Source organism: Glandiceps talaboti, chromosome 8 (genome assembly GCF_964340395.1).
Source record: "Glandiceps talaboti chromosome 8, keGlaTala1.1, whole genome shotgun sequence".
Taxonomy (NCBI): Eukaryota; Metazoa; Hemichordata; class Enteropneusta; family Spengelidae; genus Glandiceps; species Glandiceps talaboti.
Genome location: NC_135556.1, coordinates 11,301,129 through 11,323,274, shown reverse-complemented (window position 1 = coordinate 11,323,274; position 22,146 = coordinate 11,301,129). Strand labels below are relative to the sequence as shown.

General features: G+C 35.5%; 1 protein-coding gene across 1 annotated transcript; it reads left to right on the top strand.

Moving 5' to 3' along the window:
* The first annotated feature begins 76 nt into the window (after positions 1–76).
* Positions 77–18,800, top strand: LOC144438820 (pleiotropic regulator 1-like). The gene is made up of 11 exons (XM_078128000.1): positions 77–188; positions 336–442; positions 2,441–2,553; positions 3,220–3,295; positions 4,186–4,255; positions 4,908–5,255; positions 5,954–6,148; positions 6,603–6,721; positions 7,367–7,506; positions 8,447–8,640; positions 18,332–18,800. The coding sequence occupies exons 1-11, from the start codon at positions 183–185 to the stop codon at positions 18,389–18,391; spliced, it is 1,428 nt and encodes a 475-aa protein (XP_077984126.1). The 5' UTR covers positions 77–182; the 3' UTR covers positions 18,392–18,800.
* The last annotated feature ends 3,346 nt before the right edge of the window (positions 18,801–22,146 follow it).

The following is a 22,146-nucleotide window of genomic DNA, read 5'->3' as shown; positions in this document are numbered from 1 at the left end:
GAATGTGAATCTGATTTTGTGACCGCCATGCTATAGAGATTCAAAGATGGCGCTCTCCATCAACTTTGTTGTGTGACTATTTTACTCGTTTATTACGCTATATCTTATTACTGAGGCGAAAGATAATTATTCAGCACACTTTAAATAATCTGATCTTTTGAAGAACGTCTTGGATTTACAAAATGGAGGTGAGGAACGCATACGATGTACACGCATCGAATGTAAACAAATAGCATGGCATGTGTGTTTCTCTCATTGTATTACTAGTACTAGTAGTATCCAAACGTTGTACAGACGTTGAATCAGGAATGACTGGTTTCTATTTTTGCTTTCAGGAGGTACAGAAACACTCCGTGCATACGTTGGTGTTCCGATCTTTGAAGAGGTCGCATGACATGTTCGTATCAGACAACGTTGATCCACCCCAGCAAGACCAAGGATCGTAAGTATTGATCGATGAATATTGTGTGTATGTTCGTTCACAGTCTACGTAAAGAGTGGTATGTTGTGCAAGTGAAGTGGTGACACTAATATAGATAGCCCTTGGAGTAATTATACTGACTCCAAGGAGAGCCCACAAGTAGCTAATGTTGCAAGATTATTCATCGTTCAATATTCTAGCTAATTTTGCCTCAGATTTTGCGTTACAAGTAAGGTTGATTTACGAAAAATGATTGCGATTCACTTCGTCCCATTTTCAACTCGTCCCATTTCAACTCGCCCCAATTTCAACTCGCCCCATTTTCAACTCGCTCCATTTTTAACTCGTCCCATTTTCAACTCGCCCCAACAACACTAGTAAACGTTTATAAATCTAAACGATACATGGACTCGAAGTACGGAGACCGAAACATTTACATGATTTTACCTACGTAGCCAGTCGAAGCGTAGCAAATGTAACATTTCGTAGCAGAAAGTGGTGTGGGTTTTGGCTAAGTGTTTGGTAGATCTAGAACTTATACTAGCACAACAACTTTAAATTTCCTCAGTCATGGAATATCACTTTTCACATTAGGACTTAATGTTTACAACCCAAATAAGAAATAATAATGATAATAACCAGGGAGAATATTAGTGACTGACACGCTTACGACTTCCGCGCGTACGGGTTTTGGAGACGTGTCTCCTCTCCCTAGATAACGCAACTAAGTATTGTAGTATGTGTTTACAGCGCAAGTGGTACTTCATTAGTGGAATACGAGATACCACAGACCCTCCAAACTGAGTACTACTAGCTTCGATTTCATATATGCACAGGTAAATTATATTGCAAAGAGTTGGGGCGAGTTGAAAATGGGGTGAGTTGAAATTGGGGCGAGTTGAAAATTGGACGAGTTGAGTGGGACGAGTTGAAATGGGACGAGTTGAAATTGGGACGAGTTGATCCGTCACCACGAAAAATAGCATCATGTTGGTGAGTATGGTTTTCATCGTCAAGTATGTAGTCCTACTTGCAGTCGGGACTCGATTCTGACATTGTCCCTCTCTTGAGTGACATTGTCCGTATCGCGTCCCATACACTGTCTGCAAGCAGTACCAAGTAACGTACTGAATCAGTGAATGCATGCTATTTGAGGTAAATGTATTTATTTTATTATATATTCATTTATTTATTTATTGCATCCCTTTTGTATCAGGGGTTCACTAAAATTGTTAGGAGAAGCAGAAAAAAAAATTAAAATACATACACTACTAAAAAAAGACGAGTGTACAGGAACAAACAAAACAAAATAAACCAAAGTGAGGTAAGAAGATTGATAAAACGAAGAAAAAAAAATATGCTTCAAATGTCAGTTGTCAGAAAATCTAACTGCTAAACTATTCTATATTAGTTTATTGTTCTCTTGAAATTGAATCTGGTCAAAGTAAAAGAGATCCCTTTATGTACTGTGTTTTACACTTTCTATGTGTGTCCCTTGGTTCTTCTCACAGTTTGAGGCAAACAGGTAAAAGGTACCAGGGTTCCCAAGTAATTTTACTGGGTCCCCATACAAAATTGTGGTAGATTGTATATGAAACTAGGCAACTTTTACCCCTTTCCTCTTATCTGTTACTGTTTTCCCCAAGCTTAGCAAAATCGTTGCCTCTCTTGCATTTGATTTTTCATCTGACCAACTACATTTTCATACTTAATCAGAAAGGCCTTTGCCAACAAATGTTCTCTGGCCAAATGGATGAACAGAAGTTAGACTGACAGATCAGCCGTTGTGGGTGTGGTCTAATCTCCCGGACTAATAACGTCATTACAGTCTAGACAAAAGTGACCTGAATCAAAATAACATGAAAAGAAAACTGTATATGCATTTAAGAGAGTCATCACTCATGACAGTCACATTGTGTGAGGCAGTTTGTTTATTTTTGTTGTTGTAACTTTCTTTAAAAGCAAGCAAAATATTTCATATGTTACAGTTATGTAATTTAATTTTTATATTCACTTCAGTGAAAAACTCAAACTGGCCTGCAAAGCACGTGATGAGTATGGACCAGTTATGCATTTACCAATACCAAAGGAGACACATCGGCCACAAGTACAACATACAGGACAGACTCAACGTAAGTATGAAAACATTGTGTCTACATTACAAAATAATGTTACACGTATATGACTCGATGATCACACTTTGTTCAGTATGTTTGGAAACACAATCTAAAACACACTCAACTAAATTGTCTCAGTACCCATGGGGTTGAACTCCTTGTTCGCCTTGCTGTCTAGTATTCAAATGCTACACAATGGCTCTTTTGGGCCAATTTCTGAAAACCTTGAAATGTTATATGTATGCATGTGCTGGATGCAGTGTAACATGGAACTATCACTAGCATGACTAGTACTGTGTTCTTGTGGTTAAGCATTGAGTTTAACTTTCAAGATATTTTCTGATATGTATCATTAAAGTCAAGATTCATAACATACATGTACCGTACTTATCTGCATGAGCGCCCTCGTGCAAACAAGGACCCAGTACTTTCCTTTGTTTTTCGTAAATATTCAACACAGGGCCCATGTACACCCTCTCCAGTGTGTATTTGGCATGAGAAGTAGATAAAGTGTATAGTAGTACTAGTTCTGCACTTGTTAAGAACTGAATCTACTTATAGAGGTTTTTGGTACTTTCATGTACGACTTTTATGTAAATAATTTGAAACTTTAATTTCTCCAAAGACAGATGTTAATACAATATTGATAAAACTTTGTGATTTGTGTTTTTCTTTGACCAGATGTAGCTAATCTTACATATAGCAACCAAGGACTCCAAGATGGCATCATGTCACGCACAGACACTCAGTCACAACAGTAAGTATATTCAAATCCCATTTAAGTAAAAGATGTTTGGCAACAGCAATTTACGAAAAGTACGAAAAGATGTTTTAACACATTTCTTAAACTTCATAGAGGAAAGCCTGAGTGTACTCCTTTTCAGTGACACCACATCCTCTGCAATGTTTCAGGTAGTGTCATATTTGCTCCATAAATTCATTGCTACTGTTAGTGGCCACTGATGAATTTCTAACATAACTTTGCACACTCTAAAAGATAATGCCCAACTACAATTACAATACTTTCAGATTGGTAGAAACATTGGAGGATGGGCTACTATTTTACATGATAACATTTTCTATACATACTATTTATAGACCGTTAAAATTTGTCATATTTCATGAAATCAGAAAGATAAATGATTTCAGGGTTTGGCCACGAGGAGCACTGTTTGCAAGTTGGTTTGGTGCCAGAAGTGAGGGTCAGAAGAGTTGAGTATTGTAACATAAAGCCAATATACACAAAGCTACCACTCAGTTACCATGTTCTTCTCTCTGTACTGTTTTATTAGCAACTACCAGTAGACAAACTACTTCTGCTCTGACACACACATTGTATTCACTGCTTCGTGCATTTATCATATGATCAGTTGCCATGACAAAACTTTAGCCCTCAAGTTACCAAATCTGGGGTGCCCTCTTGCAATGATTACCTGCCCATTGCCCTCTTGGAATGATTACCTCCCATTGGCTGGAACATTGATAACCAGAATATAGCATATTTTAAATGTATTTTGTCTGTTGCGATACTACAGAACAACTACAGGCATTATGGCATTCATGCATGTATACTAGTCAAGGGTGACATATTCTGTGTTATGGTAGTCACAAGTGTTGTCATAGTTTTACATTCTCTGTTTCTTTCAGAATTTCAAGGCCACCAACAAGTGTTGGAGAAATTAGACAGCAAGCATCAGCAACAACAGAGACATCAAGGGTAAGTAATAGTGTACAAGACAAAACATCACAAGACAAGAATGAAAGCAAAAATCTGTCAGGAAAACTGCTAAAGCTGACCATTTTCTTGTTGTGTGTGTGTGTGTGTGTGTGCGCGTGCATAAGCAAAACAAACTAACATCTGTACACAAAATATTGTTTTTGTTTTTATTTATAATTTTTATTGATTAAATACTATTCCCCAATATTTTTCTCCGGTTAGCCAAGGAAAATATGAGTGACATAAGTCACAGATGTTTTCCGAGTGAATGAAAAGAAATATTGGAGAGTAATATAATTAAAGCTACACAAGTTTAATTTTAGAGAGAGAGAGAAAAAATGTAGAAAATAATGGTAATCCTGAATACATTGTCTCATATTTGGAGCACTGGAGAACTAACATAATGATATAGAAAAGTGTTGTCATAACTCAGGGCATAAATACCATATTTTCTGTTTGAATATGTACAACTTTGTGGCATAGATGGTAATCCAGAGTAGTCATCACTTCTCAGAATGAGATGTATTTACCGCTTGCGCATTCCCACAATAGCAGGAATCGGTGGTGAAAGGGTTAAGTGAAGCAAACTATTCATGAAATTCACCAAATGCAATTTGTAAAAATCTGAATCTGTTTTGTTGTTTTCTTGCAGGCACTTGTATCAGTGTCTGGTACCAAACAATCCAGTGCATTAGCTTCACTAAAAGCACCAACAATGCCAAAGCCTCAATGGCATCCTCCATGGCAGTTATACAGAGTCATCAGTGGTCACATTGGTTGGGTACGATGTATAGCTGTAGAACCAGGCAACCAGTGGTTCTGTACGGGGTCAGCCGATAGAACTATCAAAATATGGGATTTAGCCAGTGGTAAATTGAAGTTATCTTTGACAGGTCATGTCAGTACTGTCAGAGGACTAGCTGTGAGTTCAAGACAACCTTACTTATTCTCCTGTGGTGAAGACAAACAAGTGAAATGTTGGGACTTAGAACAAAACAAGGTAACTTTGTAATACACTATATTCCAGTTATCTGAAAAACAAAAGATTGTATAGTTTGGCCACTAGGGGTGCTGAATGGTGGCATACTCACTTGGGGTGCAGAGGCAATTTTTGGACCAGATATGAGATTTGTGATGGCTGAATACTATTGTCTTCTTGAGAAAATCATCATTACCCACGGTTTCACAGCAAAAGTTGCTGCCATTTTGCCAAGTCAAAATATTCTGCTAAAGTACAATGTATGCTTCAGATCACTTAATTTTCAGTAACTCGTGGAGTTTTTGTAACCACATTTTGTTGACTGTTTCTTGTACTGCCATGTCATTTCTCCTCATGTGGGGGTGCCCTCTGACAACACTTACATATACACAATAATGTTGGTTTTATATACTGCTTACTTTCACCTAGATTAAAAGGTCATCCTTTTCCACAAATGACAGACTGTGTGGTTACTGTTCTACAATAAAATGTTGTTGCATCCATATGTACGATTACTCTATGCTGTAGTTGTGCTGATCAAAACTGACAGGTCTTACACTCTGAGAAGTATAGAAAGTGATGGAACAGTAATAGTAAATCCTTAATGAAAGTTGCACGTAAAATTTATTATTGGACATTCCAGCCAATTTAGCTCACAATTACTCACCAGATTATTGATTTCATTGCATGACATACCTTCAATACTGTTATTTGTGTAGGTTATTCGTCACTACCATGGTCATTTGAGTGCCTGCTATGCCTTAGATCTTCACCCAACCATCGACGTACTGTGTACCAGTTCTAGAGATTCCACTGTACGTGTGTGGGATATGCGAACCAAGGCATGTGTTCACACTCTTGCAGGACATACAAACACAGTGGCAGATGTTAAATGTCAGAATGCAGAACCACAGGTACAACTTATTTTATTCTTTAGAATTTTATATTGACATCATCATGAATTTCTAGTTGTAATGTAACTGTCTCTTATTTAAAGTTACAACATGTACGTTATTTTTGTATAACTAGAAGTTATGGGAATCTATGCAAAAATTTTACCGGATTTCCCCCCTCTGTTACTGAGGTCCCACCAAAATTAAGGTCCAAGTTATGGAAATCTATGCTAATTTTGCTAGATTTCTCTCCTGTGTTACCATGGCTACCGACCAAAAATTATGGTTCAATGTATATAAATCTATGCAAGTTTACTAAATTTTCCACTCTGTGATATGGGTTCCCCATGGAATTTACGGTACAAGATATGGAAATGGAGGCAAGTTTTACCAGATTTCCTGTCACTTGGGTTCCCAAACCTCAGCAAAAACACTTTTGAGTCACATTTTTACCAAATATTTTTCTCATCTGCAGATTATCAGTGGCAGCCATGATTCTACTGTAAGACTGTGGGACTTAGCAGCTGGCAAGTCCAGGTGTACACTGACCAATCACAAGAAGAGTATCAGATCATTAGCTATTCATCCAAGACTGTAAGTTGATTGGCTACATTCAAATTTCTTGTTGAGTTAGACTTTTTAATCATTTTTAGCACAAATAAAACATAGGTTCAGTGATGTTATAAGGATACTACTGTATCATTCTGGATGTCGATGTGTCTGTATGTGCTGGATGTCAATGTGTCTGTATGTGCAGCTACAATGTCTGAAATGGAGCATCGCCCAAAGATGCTGTCAGCTAAGTGAAATTAATATTGCTCAGAATAAGTTTGAATTTGTGGTCAATAACATCAAACTTTGTCAAAATTGTGAAATTTGAAAAGTAGTCACTTTAGAGATGTGATATTTGACTTGTTGTTCCTGACAGTGATGTAAAAAAAATTATGCAAAGAAAAGGCCATTAATATGCAAATCGGCCAACAATAGTTGAAACTACAGGAAAAAGCTTTAAAACCTTCTGAAATGGGGTATCTCCAACAGCAGTATCACTTAGCCAATTTAATACGAGGAAGTAGAATACAAATGCATAGATGATGGTGAAAATAAAAGTAATCGAGATGTGTCTCTAGAGGGAGCTGCTCTAACTATATACATTTTTCTTGAGTCACAACTTTTTTCAAAAATACTCTCCAAATTTTCAAGTAATGTAAATTAGATTTTCCTATTTGTTTGTTTTAGATACATGTTTGCATCAGCCTCACCAGACAACATCAAACAATGGAAGTGTCCAGATGGTAGTTTTATGCAGAATTTACCAGGTCACAATGCAATTGTTAACTGTCTAGGAGTGAATTCTGACAACGTCATGGTATCAGGAGGTAGGTATTGTATTGTCAGTGTGTATCTTGAAAACAGATTACAATCATTACAGATGGTCAGTAGAAATCGTTCTGATCACAACATCAATTTTATCAGTAATGAACAACTGAAAACAAGATGCCAACACACAGAGAAAATTTTCATCTTGCAAAGAGGAAAGGCTTTTATAAACTTGTACAAGATTGTGAGGCAGTGTGATGTTCAACATGATACTTATACATGCATTGGACTGTACTGTCAGATCAACTAAAGCAATATTCAAAATAAACTTGGATTGCCAATAGATTTTTGTGAAAACTGCAGTCAATCTAACCACAATAATGAGCCAATAGGAAACTTGCAAACCCGCCATGTTGAATGTTGCATCATAGGAAATGTGATAATAAATACTAATAAATTGGTATTGTAAACAATACTGTTACATTGTTTGCAACCACGAATTGTCAATTCATAGTTTACCCTGACTATTGTGGGAGGTTTTTTAATGGTAGCTCCAGATTAGGTATTACGCTTACCACATATAATCCCATAGTCCTTTGCATCTGAGCATGCTCAGTCTGGATTGCAAGTTCCCTATTTGGAGCAATGGACTTGAGCATTATATAAAACTGGGTTTGATAAAAAGTCGACAAGTCCTTCAGTTTATGTTAAAACTTTATTTCTAACATTTTGACCTCCCATGGGAGGTCTTCTTCAGGATAAAAAAAGATGCACATCTGTGTTCTAAAATCAAGTAGGAGTGAATGACTAGTTTTCTGTTAACAGAGAGAGGGGGAGGGGAAGGGTTACTTTGCATTATTTCTTGTACATTCAACCATATCTTTGAATGATTGCGAATCTTGTTATGCTAGTGTGGAACTACTACCAGGTTTAGACTAAAAGATATTGAAATATAACGTTTTTTTTATTTTTATTTTTATCCCTTTTTTTGGCACCAAGGTGACAATGGTAGTATGTATTTCTGGGACTGGAAAACTGGGTATAATTTTCAACGTATCCAAACAGTAACACAACCAGGTTCATTAGACAGTGAGGCTGGAGTATTTGCCTGTAAGTTTGATCACAGTAGTAGTCGTCTTATCACAGCAGAAGCTGACAAGACAGTGAAAATATACAAAGAAGATGATAGTGCGGTAAGTTCCTTTTGATATTGCTTCAATGTGTGTACTCAACTTTTACTGCAGAAACAGGGTTGGTGTGGGGTTACATCGATGGGGCATAATTGTTTTAATACTGACAACTTATGTTCATGCCTCGTCACCACCATTTGTTTCTGAATCAGTGAATGGCTAAAGTCGTCAGGAAAGATCTGAACCACAATTATTCTTCAGTCAACCCAGCTGTGTGACTGGGTACCTGGTAGGATAGCAGTTTCCATGTGAATGCTTTAATCCTGTGAGCTCACAGAGGCTGCAATGGATTGTATGCTCCCCAGGGAGTTGAGGGAGTATAAAGGGCCATTGTGCTGCACTAGATCCGTGCCAGGGGTAAAAATTGTAAATTGCTGTAGGCACAATGTAGGAAAGCAATTTATAAAAAAACAGACATAATAATACTAATATTAACTGATAGTCTAGTAATTATCGAGGTGGCACACACAGTTGGGATGAAGGTAATCAATCAAGTTGCTTAACTGTTGGAAAGTAAATAATTGAAGTTATAAAAATAATCAAGTCCATGTGTAAGCATTTCATCTCGAACTGTTTCTACTACACTGTAAAAGAATATCAATACATTCATATTTTATTTTATCAATTCGTTATTTCCCATTTTAAAATGATCTACAATACGGCATATTCCAATTATCAGAAAAGATAAACGACATCATGATTTGGCCACTAGGGGCGCTGTTTTAGAACCGGAAGTGAGGGCCAGAATAGGTGAGCATTGTCGCACAGAAAGGGCTGACACGAAGTTTTCTCTCACTTTTCGTGCTGTCCCCACTGTACTATTTTATTAGCGACTAATAATCAAAACATGACTAACCATTACTGTAATGCCCCTGAGTATAAAGCTGCCTTGAAATTTGAGGATTCCTCCTTTTACCCATAAATGTTAGACCATGAAGGGTAAAAGACTGAATTCATATAATATAATTGTATAAAAGTATAAAAGTAAAATTGAATAAAAGTAGAACAAGCCATTGGAAGAATGAAGTGTTTTCACTTACTCAATCAAATTATGCCATTCGATCTTAAACCCGTCACTAAGCACAGTATGTTACCATCACTGCAGGAATATGTAACTTTTATGGGCAAATCGTGAAAACATTAGATATCCTATAGTTTTGAAATTTTGTTGAAAGAAGTTACGCTATGTGTTGATATATCATTTGGTTGTGATACAACTGAAGTTGTTACATGTTTTTATTAATGCCAGATAGTACATCAATTCAAAAGTAATTATAATTTGTATGAGAACATTTCAAAGACTCCATAAATCATACTTTGCGTTTAATATCGATGTATTCATACAGCGCACGTAAGCCAATCGTTAAATTCTTTTTGTGCGACCTTAAGTTTCTGGATAGTGTCAATGTCCTCACAACTTTGTTGCATAAATGAAATGAAATTTGATTTGAAAGCTTTTGCAAGTTCTGCAACTGGTACTGTAAAATCATATTTACAGGTACCATTGTCACTGTAGTGATGAAAGAAGAGAAAGTAAAAAATAAATATTCATAAAACGCGTTTCAACGATTCAAAGTGGTGAAATTTGTCACTTCAGTTTCATTTCTACCAAGAAATACGGACTAGTAACACAACCACGCTTTCTTTTCTCAGTCTTTGTCACAAGAGGCGGTAAACCTCGACCATACACAAACGAAGAAAATAAAAATTAAGTGGGAACTGGTGACTTTTATTACAATTTAAATTTCTGGCGAACAAAGAGTGATAGAAACACAAAGGAACACAAGGAAATAGTAGAACATTAGCAGTTAATTTTGCAGGGAAAAAACACTTCCTGTCGTACATATTAATGTGGATTACAGCTCTGCCAGATTTCCCCCGACCGACAGCAATGCTTGCTAGAAGTAAACCTGTTAATGGTACTTACGCAACACAAGTCAAGTATCTGACCGGAGACGATTTTACCCCCATTTTTAAAATAAAACCACCAGTTTAATAAGAAATGTAATCATTACTTGTTGTCATGGCAACTAGCAAAATTTCAAACAAATACAGTAATTGAAATATGAGTTATTCACAAATCAATTACTGTCATATTAAAAGACGTATATGCATTTATTGAAATACCGTGGGGGAAATCTATTATTCTCGTTATTTTCTACCAGTCAGTAATTTTTATAGAAATTAATCATCCCTTTGCTAAGTATTTGCGCTGTAAACAAATATCTTAATGGAGCTATATCAGATTTCCATCTGTGTTGGATCAAATGTAAATTCCATTTCAATCTATCCTTTCGTTCCCGGACAAGTAAATACAGGTTGTATTTTAGTTTTATTGATCTTTATGTGCAATTAGTGTGTAATTCAACACAAGAGAAAGAGCCTTTTAGAACTGTAGAGTTTGTGTTTCCCCATGTACATGTACTACTATCAATCTTATCTTTTTCTTTCCAAGATAAGTTTAGTGCAATTATCCGTTTGCAGTAGAATATTGATGTCAACTTGTTTTATTTTGACTATTCAAAAATATGAATAGTCTGTGTGTCAGTTAACTTCATCCGTGCGTGCATCCATTTGTAATACATCATTTCTCTGACATTCATTGATTCAATATTCAGTTTCAATCAAACCTGACACAAAGGTGACCTATTATATAGGGCATATGTATGTCACTTTGTTTTATATGATAAATGCAATTTTGACCTAATGGCAGCCATATTTGTTGTTCAAAATAAATATTTACTGCATAACTCAAAAACTATAATACGTGGAGATTCCATTCAAGTGTCTACCCCCATATTATCAGGTGCAAGGTTTCTTGCAAGACCTTGACAGTTGACCTTGGCCTTGACCTTCAAGATCAATTATCAAAAATCAAGCTACTGTGGTATTGAAGTGACCAATTTTTTTTAATCCTTGGCAAGGGAAATACACACAGTATGTGAATTTATTTCATCTATGCACTAATTTCATTTGTGTCTTCTTTGAAGACTTGTCTTTTGTGCCTTGAAATCATGTCATTGTTTTGAATATGAACACCATGGAAACCAATGCAGTGATGCATGTATCACTTTCAATACACATATTGGCTATTCAGCAGGTAACAATACAATGGTTTCTGGTGTTATTATCTACCTTGACAGTTGCGTAAGGCAGATGTAGAATTTAACTCCATGGAAACTAGTCAAGTGTCCATGCAGTGATGTACATGTACGTATTGCTTGCTGCATATGGATAATACCACAGTTGCTAGTCATCAGATAACTACAAAGTTTTGTGATCGTAATGTTCAAAAAAGTTAGGCCATGTTCAGTCTACAGACCTGAAGAATGGGTGCTCCTACATGATATACATTAAAGGAGGAATTACTAAGACAACAACACCAACAACTTGGCAGTTTTATAAGGCCTTCATTCATTTTTAATTTTACCATAATGATAATAATCACAGTATTTAAAGTAAGGTCACTTTATTCCGTACTCTAAGGCCATTGGCCCATAATACAAATAAAATATTACAAGATGAAAGGACGACACAAATTAAAGTGCATGTTAAGCAGATAATACATTTTACACAAATCATCTTTAAGCTTCCGCCGCACACTCACAGTGTGGAATACAAAGGTTGCTAAACGTTGGATATGATCTACATTTGTAGTGGAATGTAAGTCAACATCCACCCCACACTCAGCGTGGAATACAATATTTGCTAAATGCTGGATACGGTCTACATTTGTAGTTGAATGTAAGTCTACAAATTTTCTATCAGAAGGTGAATCCAAATACTGCCTAGGAATATTTATATCCTGTCCTTATATTAGAGAAGAAAGTACAAACTAGTGAAAAAAATGTTACTCATCTTCAACTTGATTGGAATCACATTAAAAGACAAATTCTGTGATATCTCTCTGTACAACGTTACCTGTCAGTCTCTATACGTAAGTAGTGAGATGAACAATGGAATCTTTCAAGCATTTGCATATGAATGGGAATTTAAGTGAACATAAATACTTTTCAGGCTTGAGAGATAGTTTAAATGTATAATATAAGGAGAGTTTATTTTGAGTACAAATCTCACTGATAGTAATCACAGAAAATTATATGTTAGAGCCAAAACAAATCAAGGGTGACTTGTGAAAAATGACTTTTGACTTGCAGACAGGTGTAATAATGACAACTAACTGTTGATAAATAACTAGCTAACTAGCTATATGACGTTGTTATCACTCTTTCACATCAGACAACTGTAAATAGATAAAAGTAACTCTTACTTTTAGATAAGAAAATAAAGTTACAAATAATGTTAGAAATAACAATCTTTTAGTTTGTACTGGAGAGTTGGTTAAAGAGAACACCACTTGAAAAAGTAAAGCAATTTTCATAAACTTTGGGTTCTGGAGAGTCATTTCATGATTTTACATCATATAAATTTCACACAATTGGCAAGAAACACCAAATTTAAACTTGCTTCACTGTGTGACTGGCTTAGCTGTGAGTCTGTGTTGTCTTATGGGACTCAATCAGAAGTCGACTCCTAAGTGCTTATTACCCTTCAAATACAATAATCGTGAATATTTATTGCTCATTTAATATGTATCTTATGTCTGGCATTGTCTGCTAACTCCCATGAGGATTGTCTGAACAATGAGATGGATACTTGTACAGAATCATTACAATACAATGCATCATATTTGTCAGTCAACAAAAGTGCTTCAATCAATATATCAAATGTCCACTGAAATGTAATAAAAACGCCACAGTCCAAAGGATAGACTGTTCCCTCTAATCAAACAATCATTGCTGTCCCGTATTTGATGGCCGACTACCTGTTATTGGCACGTAACAACACATTCATGTTGTAATTCATTAATGATTTGCATGAAATATTTAGTGAAAGCTAGGTGCGTCATAGACAGAGAGGCATTTATAGTAACAGAATCATACTCAAGGTTCAATTTACAGGAGAGTAATAAAGTAGGCATGTTCTGAACTGCAATACAATCTGTTGCCAAGGTAACGGCATCAAAAGTTTACTATGACAGCAAAGCTTAAGAACATATTACAGAATACTGATAAGTTTAAATGAAATTCTATTTGAACCAAACTTCTTGAAAAATCCTGCTGAGGTGCAAAGCTAGTTAAAGATTTCATGTATTAGCGTAGAATCCAAGTGAATTGGGATTTTGAATTTTCAAAACCCTTGAACACATGGATTCCAGACTATTCATATATATAACTTGATAAGGCTAAAATAAAGAAATTGTTTCTGATAACCCGACCAACCCTAGTTTTAGCCTCCGACCCTAAACATGTTTTAAACATTTAAAACAAAAAAATAAGAAATTCTTCATCTTCATGCACCTTTTTGTTTTCTTCCCCAGCGATGTCTCAGTACATATTTCATTTTCATTTGGTTATTTTTGTGTTATCCCCATGAATCTGCAGACTGCATGGGCTGGACAAACACACACAAAAAAAGACTGACACGGGGCTATTTAAAGTGAAGTGCAAACCAGAAACAATTCTTTCTTTTTGCGGGGCTTTACCACCTACTTTTTCTGTTTTACCTGATTCTTTTTAAAATTAGCTACATCCTTGTATGCTTTAAAAGTAACACAAGCTGAGTTTGTAAGCTTTGTCACTTGTGAAAATACTTACAAAATACTTTGATGAAACTATCTTAGTATAATGTTCATGTTGATGTATGCCTTCTATGACATTACAGTTATCTTCTGGCATTGTTGGAACTGTTGGTTGCATAGTAGGGAGTTCCTATACATTTTTGAAAAAAAATGTATAATCAATCACTTCATTGAATCGTTTATAAGTTATATCCTAGTACCAGGTGTGAGTTAAGTCAATTGCAAGTGATGATTAAGTATACATCAGTAAGTAGAATACTGTGAGTATGAAGAAAACAATTACATGCTAAAGACATATAAACTCAAATTGTGCCACTTTAATTCCCTGGAGATAACCATAATTCTGTTCCTTTAAAAGTATATTGCTATTTATAAATACTACAGTGGCAATCTAGGTTTCGGATTACTAAGATAGACACATACTAAAACTATAGTCCAGACATGTAGACTTATTAAGCTATCCGTCTGGACTTTGGTTCAGTTATGCACATGGTAGGGTATCACTTCTAATTACTTCCATGATCTTGCAGTATATATTTTTGGGGCGGCCAGAATTCCACTATCTTGATTACATGGTGAGCATCAGTGTGCCCTCTAACTTCCTAAGCCAATTTGACACACCACTGATGCACACAATTTCTAGAGATGCACCAAAATTTGGTGTTCCCCTATCTCTTATTATGTTGGGACCAGTGTGCCCTCTAAGCCAATTTGACATGCCAGTGACGAACACAATTTCTAGTGATGCACCAACATTTGGTGTTCCCCTATCTCTTACTATGTGGTGACTCACAAGAAATCCCAGTTTTTCTCATTTTGACTCACAACAACAAAATTTGGCTATCATTAGAGGGCACACTGGTGAGCATCATATTGAACAAAAACAGTTTTAGTTTATTGTATATCTTAGTCAACCGAAACCTCGATTGCCACTGTAGTATGACTGATAACTTTAGTGGATAGGGAATAAACTCATAAATAAATAAATCCATTAACTGTCAGACTGATGAAATGTTTGCCTGTTTGATGGCATAATGGTAACTAAGATCGCCTAGAGAGAGAGATGACTGCAAACCTCCACGGGGAGTAAGAATTACTTCCTAAGTAATGTATCTTGAATTGTTCATCAAAATGGGCATTCACAGATGTGTTGCTTTGTTTGATGAGTCGTGTACACTCAGAGAATGTAATAAAGCTGTGTTATTCCTGTCAAACTGTGTTGACTTCCAAAATTGAGTTGTGACTTACAGAATTAGGTTGTCTCATTTTTCCCTAAGGACCTGTTGAAAGTCAAGAAATGTTTGACGTATTAAAACCGTTCATTAATTTGGAAGTCATGAATGGAAATGTATATGAAAAAGTTACATGTAGGAAGGTGAAATGGTGAGAACAAGGAAGAGATCGGATTATATTTGGTATCACGCAATATGTCAAAGAGGGAGTTTTCATGACACAAAAAATGAGAAAGTCAATATTGATATAGATGGTTGTATTTATTTCTGAGTCATCCAATATTAGATCATGTTTTATTTCCTGTAATCAGATCTGTTTACTCTTCACAATCACATTGTCTATCAGAGTTGACATCTGTTGACACTCCCACATAGAACAGAATAGCCGCTAATCAAATATATTTGGTGACATTTAACCATCAATAAATTGGATGCTTTCTTTGTGCACTTCATGGTCATGTTGTCATGCTGTGATTGTGTGGGTATGATTTCTGTTGACAGAGGTAGGAAATACATTCATTAGCAATTAGTGTCATTTCATTTATTAGATATGACAAGTTGTTGAAAAGGAAATCTTTCTCATAAAGGATGAATCTAATAAAAATCAAAGCACACTGAATACCGTTTAAAGTGTTGACCTTACTCAGTATGCCTGCAAGTATAGAATGACACGGCACAAAAGATGAAATTATGTTAACAGTGACTAAGCATCACATCTTGTCGTCAGCAAATTAAAAAGCTTGCATTGTAACTGTAGGGCCGGGAGGCTTTTCAAACCCTAACATACTCATTACAGATTTTTCTTTCAAAACAGTGATTGTTGGAAACCAAGGCAACAGGATTTTTAGGGAATAACATTTTGCATAGATTAATTTGTAAATACTGTGCTAACTTTATAGGAAAATAAAAGATTGGCAGTGTCTTTGAAAGCAAGATGATGAACCCCTAAATTTTGAACGCCCGAGTTTCTTTTTATCAAGAACTAGGAACAATCGGTGATATATATATATGCCTAAGTAGTAGAAGTAGTAGTAATATTTATTTTTAAAACAGGGTAGCCAGGAAACAGCAAAAGCTGATTGCCATGTGGGCCCTGTTATCATTCGTAAGAACTTACATACCAATCAAAAACAAGAAGAAAATATATAAACAATGAGATTAGCAAAGTTCAACACGACAAGAAAATGAAAACAACAATATCAATAGACAAAATTTACACAGCCATCCAGTTACACCAATCTGGAAGTCATCCTCTCTGACATAGGATGATTTGTGCATTTATTCGTAAAAGTATGAATTGTTTTGCACTGACTAATATGTGGTGGGAGGCTGTTCCATAGAATAGCTCCAGAGTATTTGAAGGTTCTCTTGCCAGAATTACTGCAAATTCTCAGCACATGCATATTGAGATTTGATCTTTGTCTGGTAGAGATTTGGAAATATTTGTAAAACTTTGATTTTAAAGGAAATTGGTTCCCAATGCACACACTACCTTAACAATGATACCTTAATACTATTTTCAATTTCTCTCATTCTCACAAGCCAAAGCACATTTTTTCCACTGACGCAGCAAAACAATGAAGTATGACTCTGAGAGTATCTGCCATAAAGAGGCTAGTGGTTTACAATGATGACTTCACTGACTGCAACTGAGAGTGTGGGAACAATCACGATGACAAACAGACTTTACTTAAATGCTCAGACTTTAATTTAAACAAACTTTTTATTATTTATTTATTAATTTTATAAATCTATAGCATTGCAATATTTGTTTTCATAAGTGGCATAAACAGTTGAGCAATATTATGCAATGGATAAGTAATAACTCTGTCGGTCTACTTCATTAAAATATTTCTGTGAACGTTTCCATAGTGCAAATCATTTCTATTTGGTTTACTTCATGCTATACAAAAAACTACAAGTTGACGTTGGGCAAAACAGGGTTAATTAAATCTTGTTTTGCCCAACTTGTAGTGTTTTGTATACAAACAAATACTCCTTTGGTTGAAAGAGGTTACATGTACCTTATTGTGTCCACTTAGAAAAAAATCATAGTCGTAAACCACATGCACAGGCTCTTGTACGGTACCGTCTTGTTATTTCGCAATGTCGCGGAAGAAATAACAGGTTTGTGAGAATCGACAAAATAGTCTTTGATCAAATAAGTCTTTGGATGGGCTTTTATTTTCATTTTTGATGAAAATTTGAATTATAGAAAAGTCAATAATAGCCCAACTGAATTCAAACTCAGTCTGGCCTTACATTGTCGGTGAAAACTTTGCTGTAATTAGAGAGTGGTGTATAGCATTTATTGATCGTCTTGTCTAATAAATGATGTTTGAGATGGAAAAGTGGCGACACAGTGTGTAGACTGCATTGTGTTATTAACTGTCAGTTTGTATTAATGGACTGTGTACTATTCAACCTTGGCAAAGATGTCTCCAGAGACAAACAAACTAGAGACTTTCAAGAATTAATGAATAAAGAAAGAGTACATTTATTTCATGCAAGGCATGGTTCTCCTCAATCTGTTAAGAGGATAAAGTCTGTGGGATGGCATGAAAAAGCTGCAATACACAGTAGAATACTAAAATAACCATGATATATCCCTGGACACTGTGTGTACTGTAGGTGATCTTTTCTCTGGTTTAGAGCAAGATTTTAGTCAGTCTTCTGAGATTTCGCATGACAGTCGCTTTAATCATTTCTAAAGTCTTTTCAATGATGTATAATTTGATTTAATAATCTATCACTTACAATCAAAGAAATTGTATTAAAAAATATTAATTTTTCACTTTTTCCTGGTTTTTGTTTTATTTAGACTGAAGAGTCACATCCTGTTAACTGGAAACCAGAGATTTTGAAGAGGAAGAAGTATTAGAAAAAAAGATATTCTGGACCACATTTACAACCGTTTAAGAATTTATCTAACAGTGTTTGTTCTTTCTGTGTGGCGAATGTTTGAAAATTTCCTTCATGGTGCCGACTTGTCTGTACCAAGTGTACATCTATCAGTATGTTATAAAGCAAAAGAATAATCAATTCAATAATAGATACTTTGTATCACACTTGGCATAGTGTAATACAATGTATCAATATACTGTAGACTTGTTGGTGCCATCTTAGAAGTTCACCATAAGCTGTTGTATAGATTGAAGCAAATGATAAAATGATTTCACTTATCCTCACATAAACAGTGTTAGCCACAAATGTATTTTTATCTTGGTTCATACAATATTGGTTGATAAGGACAACATTTCAGACTTGCTGACTGAATTGTCATGAATTGTAATTACTTTCTTTACAAATTCAAAGACAGTAATAATACAGAATACAAATGACAACAAAGAATTGTGCTACACTGTTACAACCTGGCCCATTGCAGTAGACTAAATAAACTTTAAGATGTTTAAATTTTACTAGATTTCAATGACTCAGTGGTAAAAATGTGTTGCAATTATTTGTGTTTTCATTTTTTTTAAAGAGTCAGCATGTCTGAAGTTATGTCCTTATATCTACCAATATTGTATGCAAAATGCATTTATGACACATGCTGTTTCATCAAGGTTAGGTGTAACTGTCTGTAAATTCTGAAAGGTTGTAAAAACAGCCAAGGACAGTGGATTCACTTCATTTACAGTGAATTTCACAACACCATTCTGCTTTTCTGTTTGATACAACCACGGAGAAACCAACAAGAAACTGGATATGCCATACTTGAATAGCAAGATCGCAATTTTTGCTACATTTAGTCTAATTTAAATAAACCATTTAAATGCATTGCAACTCCATGTCTTGGCTGCCAATATTTTTCTTAGCATCAAACATCTTATGAAGGGCATGTTAAATGGCTGTGCAATTTTCATGTGATGTCTGTATGGTGGCATGTTTAGTTCATTTCACTTAGACAAAATGTAGCAAGAAACTGTACTCATTCAATCTTGGTATCTTAAAGTGTAGCACATGTCCAGTTTCTTATTCATTTCTGTGCAGTCATAGCAAACAGAAAAGCTGTATACTGCAGTGACGTTAGGTGTAATTGGCTGTAAATTCTGGAAGGTTGTAATAAACAGCCAAGGACAGTGGATTCACTTCAGTTGTATTAATTGAGTGTCTTGTCGTTGTATTGTCCTGGAAGGATGGCAAGATCAGATCCAGTAGATGCTGGTTGGCTCACCATTCCTACACACCAAGCTGCCAAATATATATATAACAAGCATTTAAATTTTCTTTCCAGCATACAGTTTGACAAATTGTGTGTCATGTATCGAAAGCCATATTATGAATAATTGAGTAATTTTAAATTGATGCTGAATTGAAAAGAAAGGGAACATACATGTATAGACATAAAAACAAATTCTGATAACAGCGTAAGTGGAAAGCAGCTGACAGACACATTTATTTATATTGCATTACCCAATAATGTCATATCAGAAGTCTTAAAATTGTCTTGTACACTATAGTGACATAAAATAGCATCTTCTCCAGGGACCTCCTCACAGTGGACGGCCCCATCTGGCATTCATCTAAAATAGCATCTTCCCCGTTGGTTTTACAGTTTCTACATTTGTATAACAATGTAACAGCAGCATGACATGACCCATTCTAATAAAATCCGATGTATTGTATACTTCACGATTGTTATGTTTACTGTTGTTTGTTCTTTTGCGAGCGCTCGTTACATACATCTGACACAACACCATAGGCGTTCCCATACCAAATCTCGCACTTATGAGTAGCCAATCAGAATCCGTCTTACAATATATACACTCAACATTCGAAATTGGAAGAAAGAGAACACCAAACAATAATAATAACACCGTTGTCTGCGCTCTGTGCTCTTTTCGAACAGAGTACTCTGAAGTACTGTACCCATATATTTCAGCGCATTACGCTTTCTCATTCGTTGAGTGAATTCACTCAGCGCTTAGATTTTGTATGGGAACGCCTATGGTGTTGTGTCAAATGTGTGTAACGAGCGCTCACAAAAGAACAAATGACAGTAAACATAACAGCCAAAAACAAATCGCGAAGTGTACAATACATCGGATTTTAATCAGAATGGGCATGACCTTTGTTTTTAAGCTGTGAATTTTGATATTCAACTTCAAGTATGAAATGAAGTATGGAATATGCCACCAGAATGAAATTGTGAAAAGCTATCTGTATAATATAGCTAGAACTAGCCTAGAGTCCAGTCGTGTGGTGATTTCAGCTATTGCGTCTTTCCCATCACACCTAGCATTTCCCTTATTGGGTGCGCCTTCCAGCCTAAACTATATGCATATGATATTTAAATATTTTAATGATGTTTACTTGTTACTACTCCACTCTCCTCATTAGTTTTAATCTATATGATAATACTATTGAATTCATCTAACAGCAAGTACATTAAATATTGAATAAGCATTAGCACTGGCTTTCCGATTGATACTTCATTTATAAACCTTAATCGTGTCACAGTCATTATCTTTTACATGGATCTGACCTGGAGAGATTTAAGTAAACAAATCAATCGGGATATACTAGACATGTTGGGAAGACAAATCCCCACACGACTTGTACACTAAGCTAAAACCTGCCATGAATGACAATTTTCCCTTATCCAAAAAATATATTTTTGATTTATGTAGACTTAATTAAGTATGAATTCTTAAGTTCATGAATATCATTAAACTTTAAAGGTTAATTGTTTGACAGAAATACAAATGTAATTAACCAAAAAGCAACCTTAGTTATGTTTGTGACATTTCTGAACTTTATAGATGTAGTCGATAATTAGAAACACTCTCATGTAATTGTGTCACATGCTAGTGTATATTTTTTATTCTATTCTTTGACATTTGGCAACTTATGTCATAAAGATTTAAGTATGAATAAAATGAACACTTTAATAGTTTCTGAGATTAGTCAAATTTGTCCTTTTTTACACAACTGAACTGGTAGGTTCATTTGTGCTATAGGCATGGTGCAGTGTCTGTCTGTCTGTGTGTATGTGTGTATGTGTGTGTGCATGCTCATGCTCAACTTAACCTCAAAAACCACCAGACCAATTGTCTTGATATTTGGTGGGGAACATTACTTTTGGTGTCTAGTTAGAATATTGTTCAAATCAGAGATGTGCGTTTTGAGTCAAAAATGTTATTTTTTTGTCAAACACTTAAACTCCAAAACTACTTAGCCGATTGGTCTGAAATTTGGCAGGAACATTCTTAGGGCTGTGTAGATTAAGAATTGTTCATGATATGATGATTCCATCAGTGATATACAAATTAGGTGGAAAAATGTGTCTTCCTTTTAGTAAACAATCTTAATTCCCAAACTTCTGAGCAGATTGGGCTGAAATTTAACAGGGGTGCACCTGAGGATGTGTAGATGAATGTATGTATTCACGATATGATGATCCCATCAGTGGTATGCAAATGAGGTCCAAAAAATATATTTCGGGTCAGAAACTTATATCTCCAAAACCAAATCGTGAATGGGATAGTTTGATAAACCCAGCGACATAGACGAGGTACACACTACCCGGAGTATCACACAGAACTGCACTGTTCATTTATGCTACCGTACATTTCATATTAGTGTTCACTAGCTCTGTTTGGTACAACCGTGCAAAATCAATAAGAAACTGTA

What these genes read in the sequence shown, in the direction of transcription:
- LOC144438820 (XM_078128000.1), top strand. An exon ending in ACATACAGGACAGACTCAAC is followed by an intron (nt 2,554 to 3,219) that starts GTAAGTATGAAA and finishes TTCTTTGACCAG; the next exon opens with ATGTAGCTAATCTTACATAT. An exon ending in TTAGCTATTCATCCAAGACT is followed by an intron (nt 6,722 to 7,366) that starts GTAAGTTGATTG and finishes TGTTTGTTTTAG; the next exon opens with ATACATGTTTGCATCAGCCT.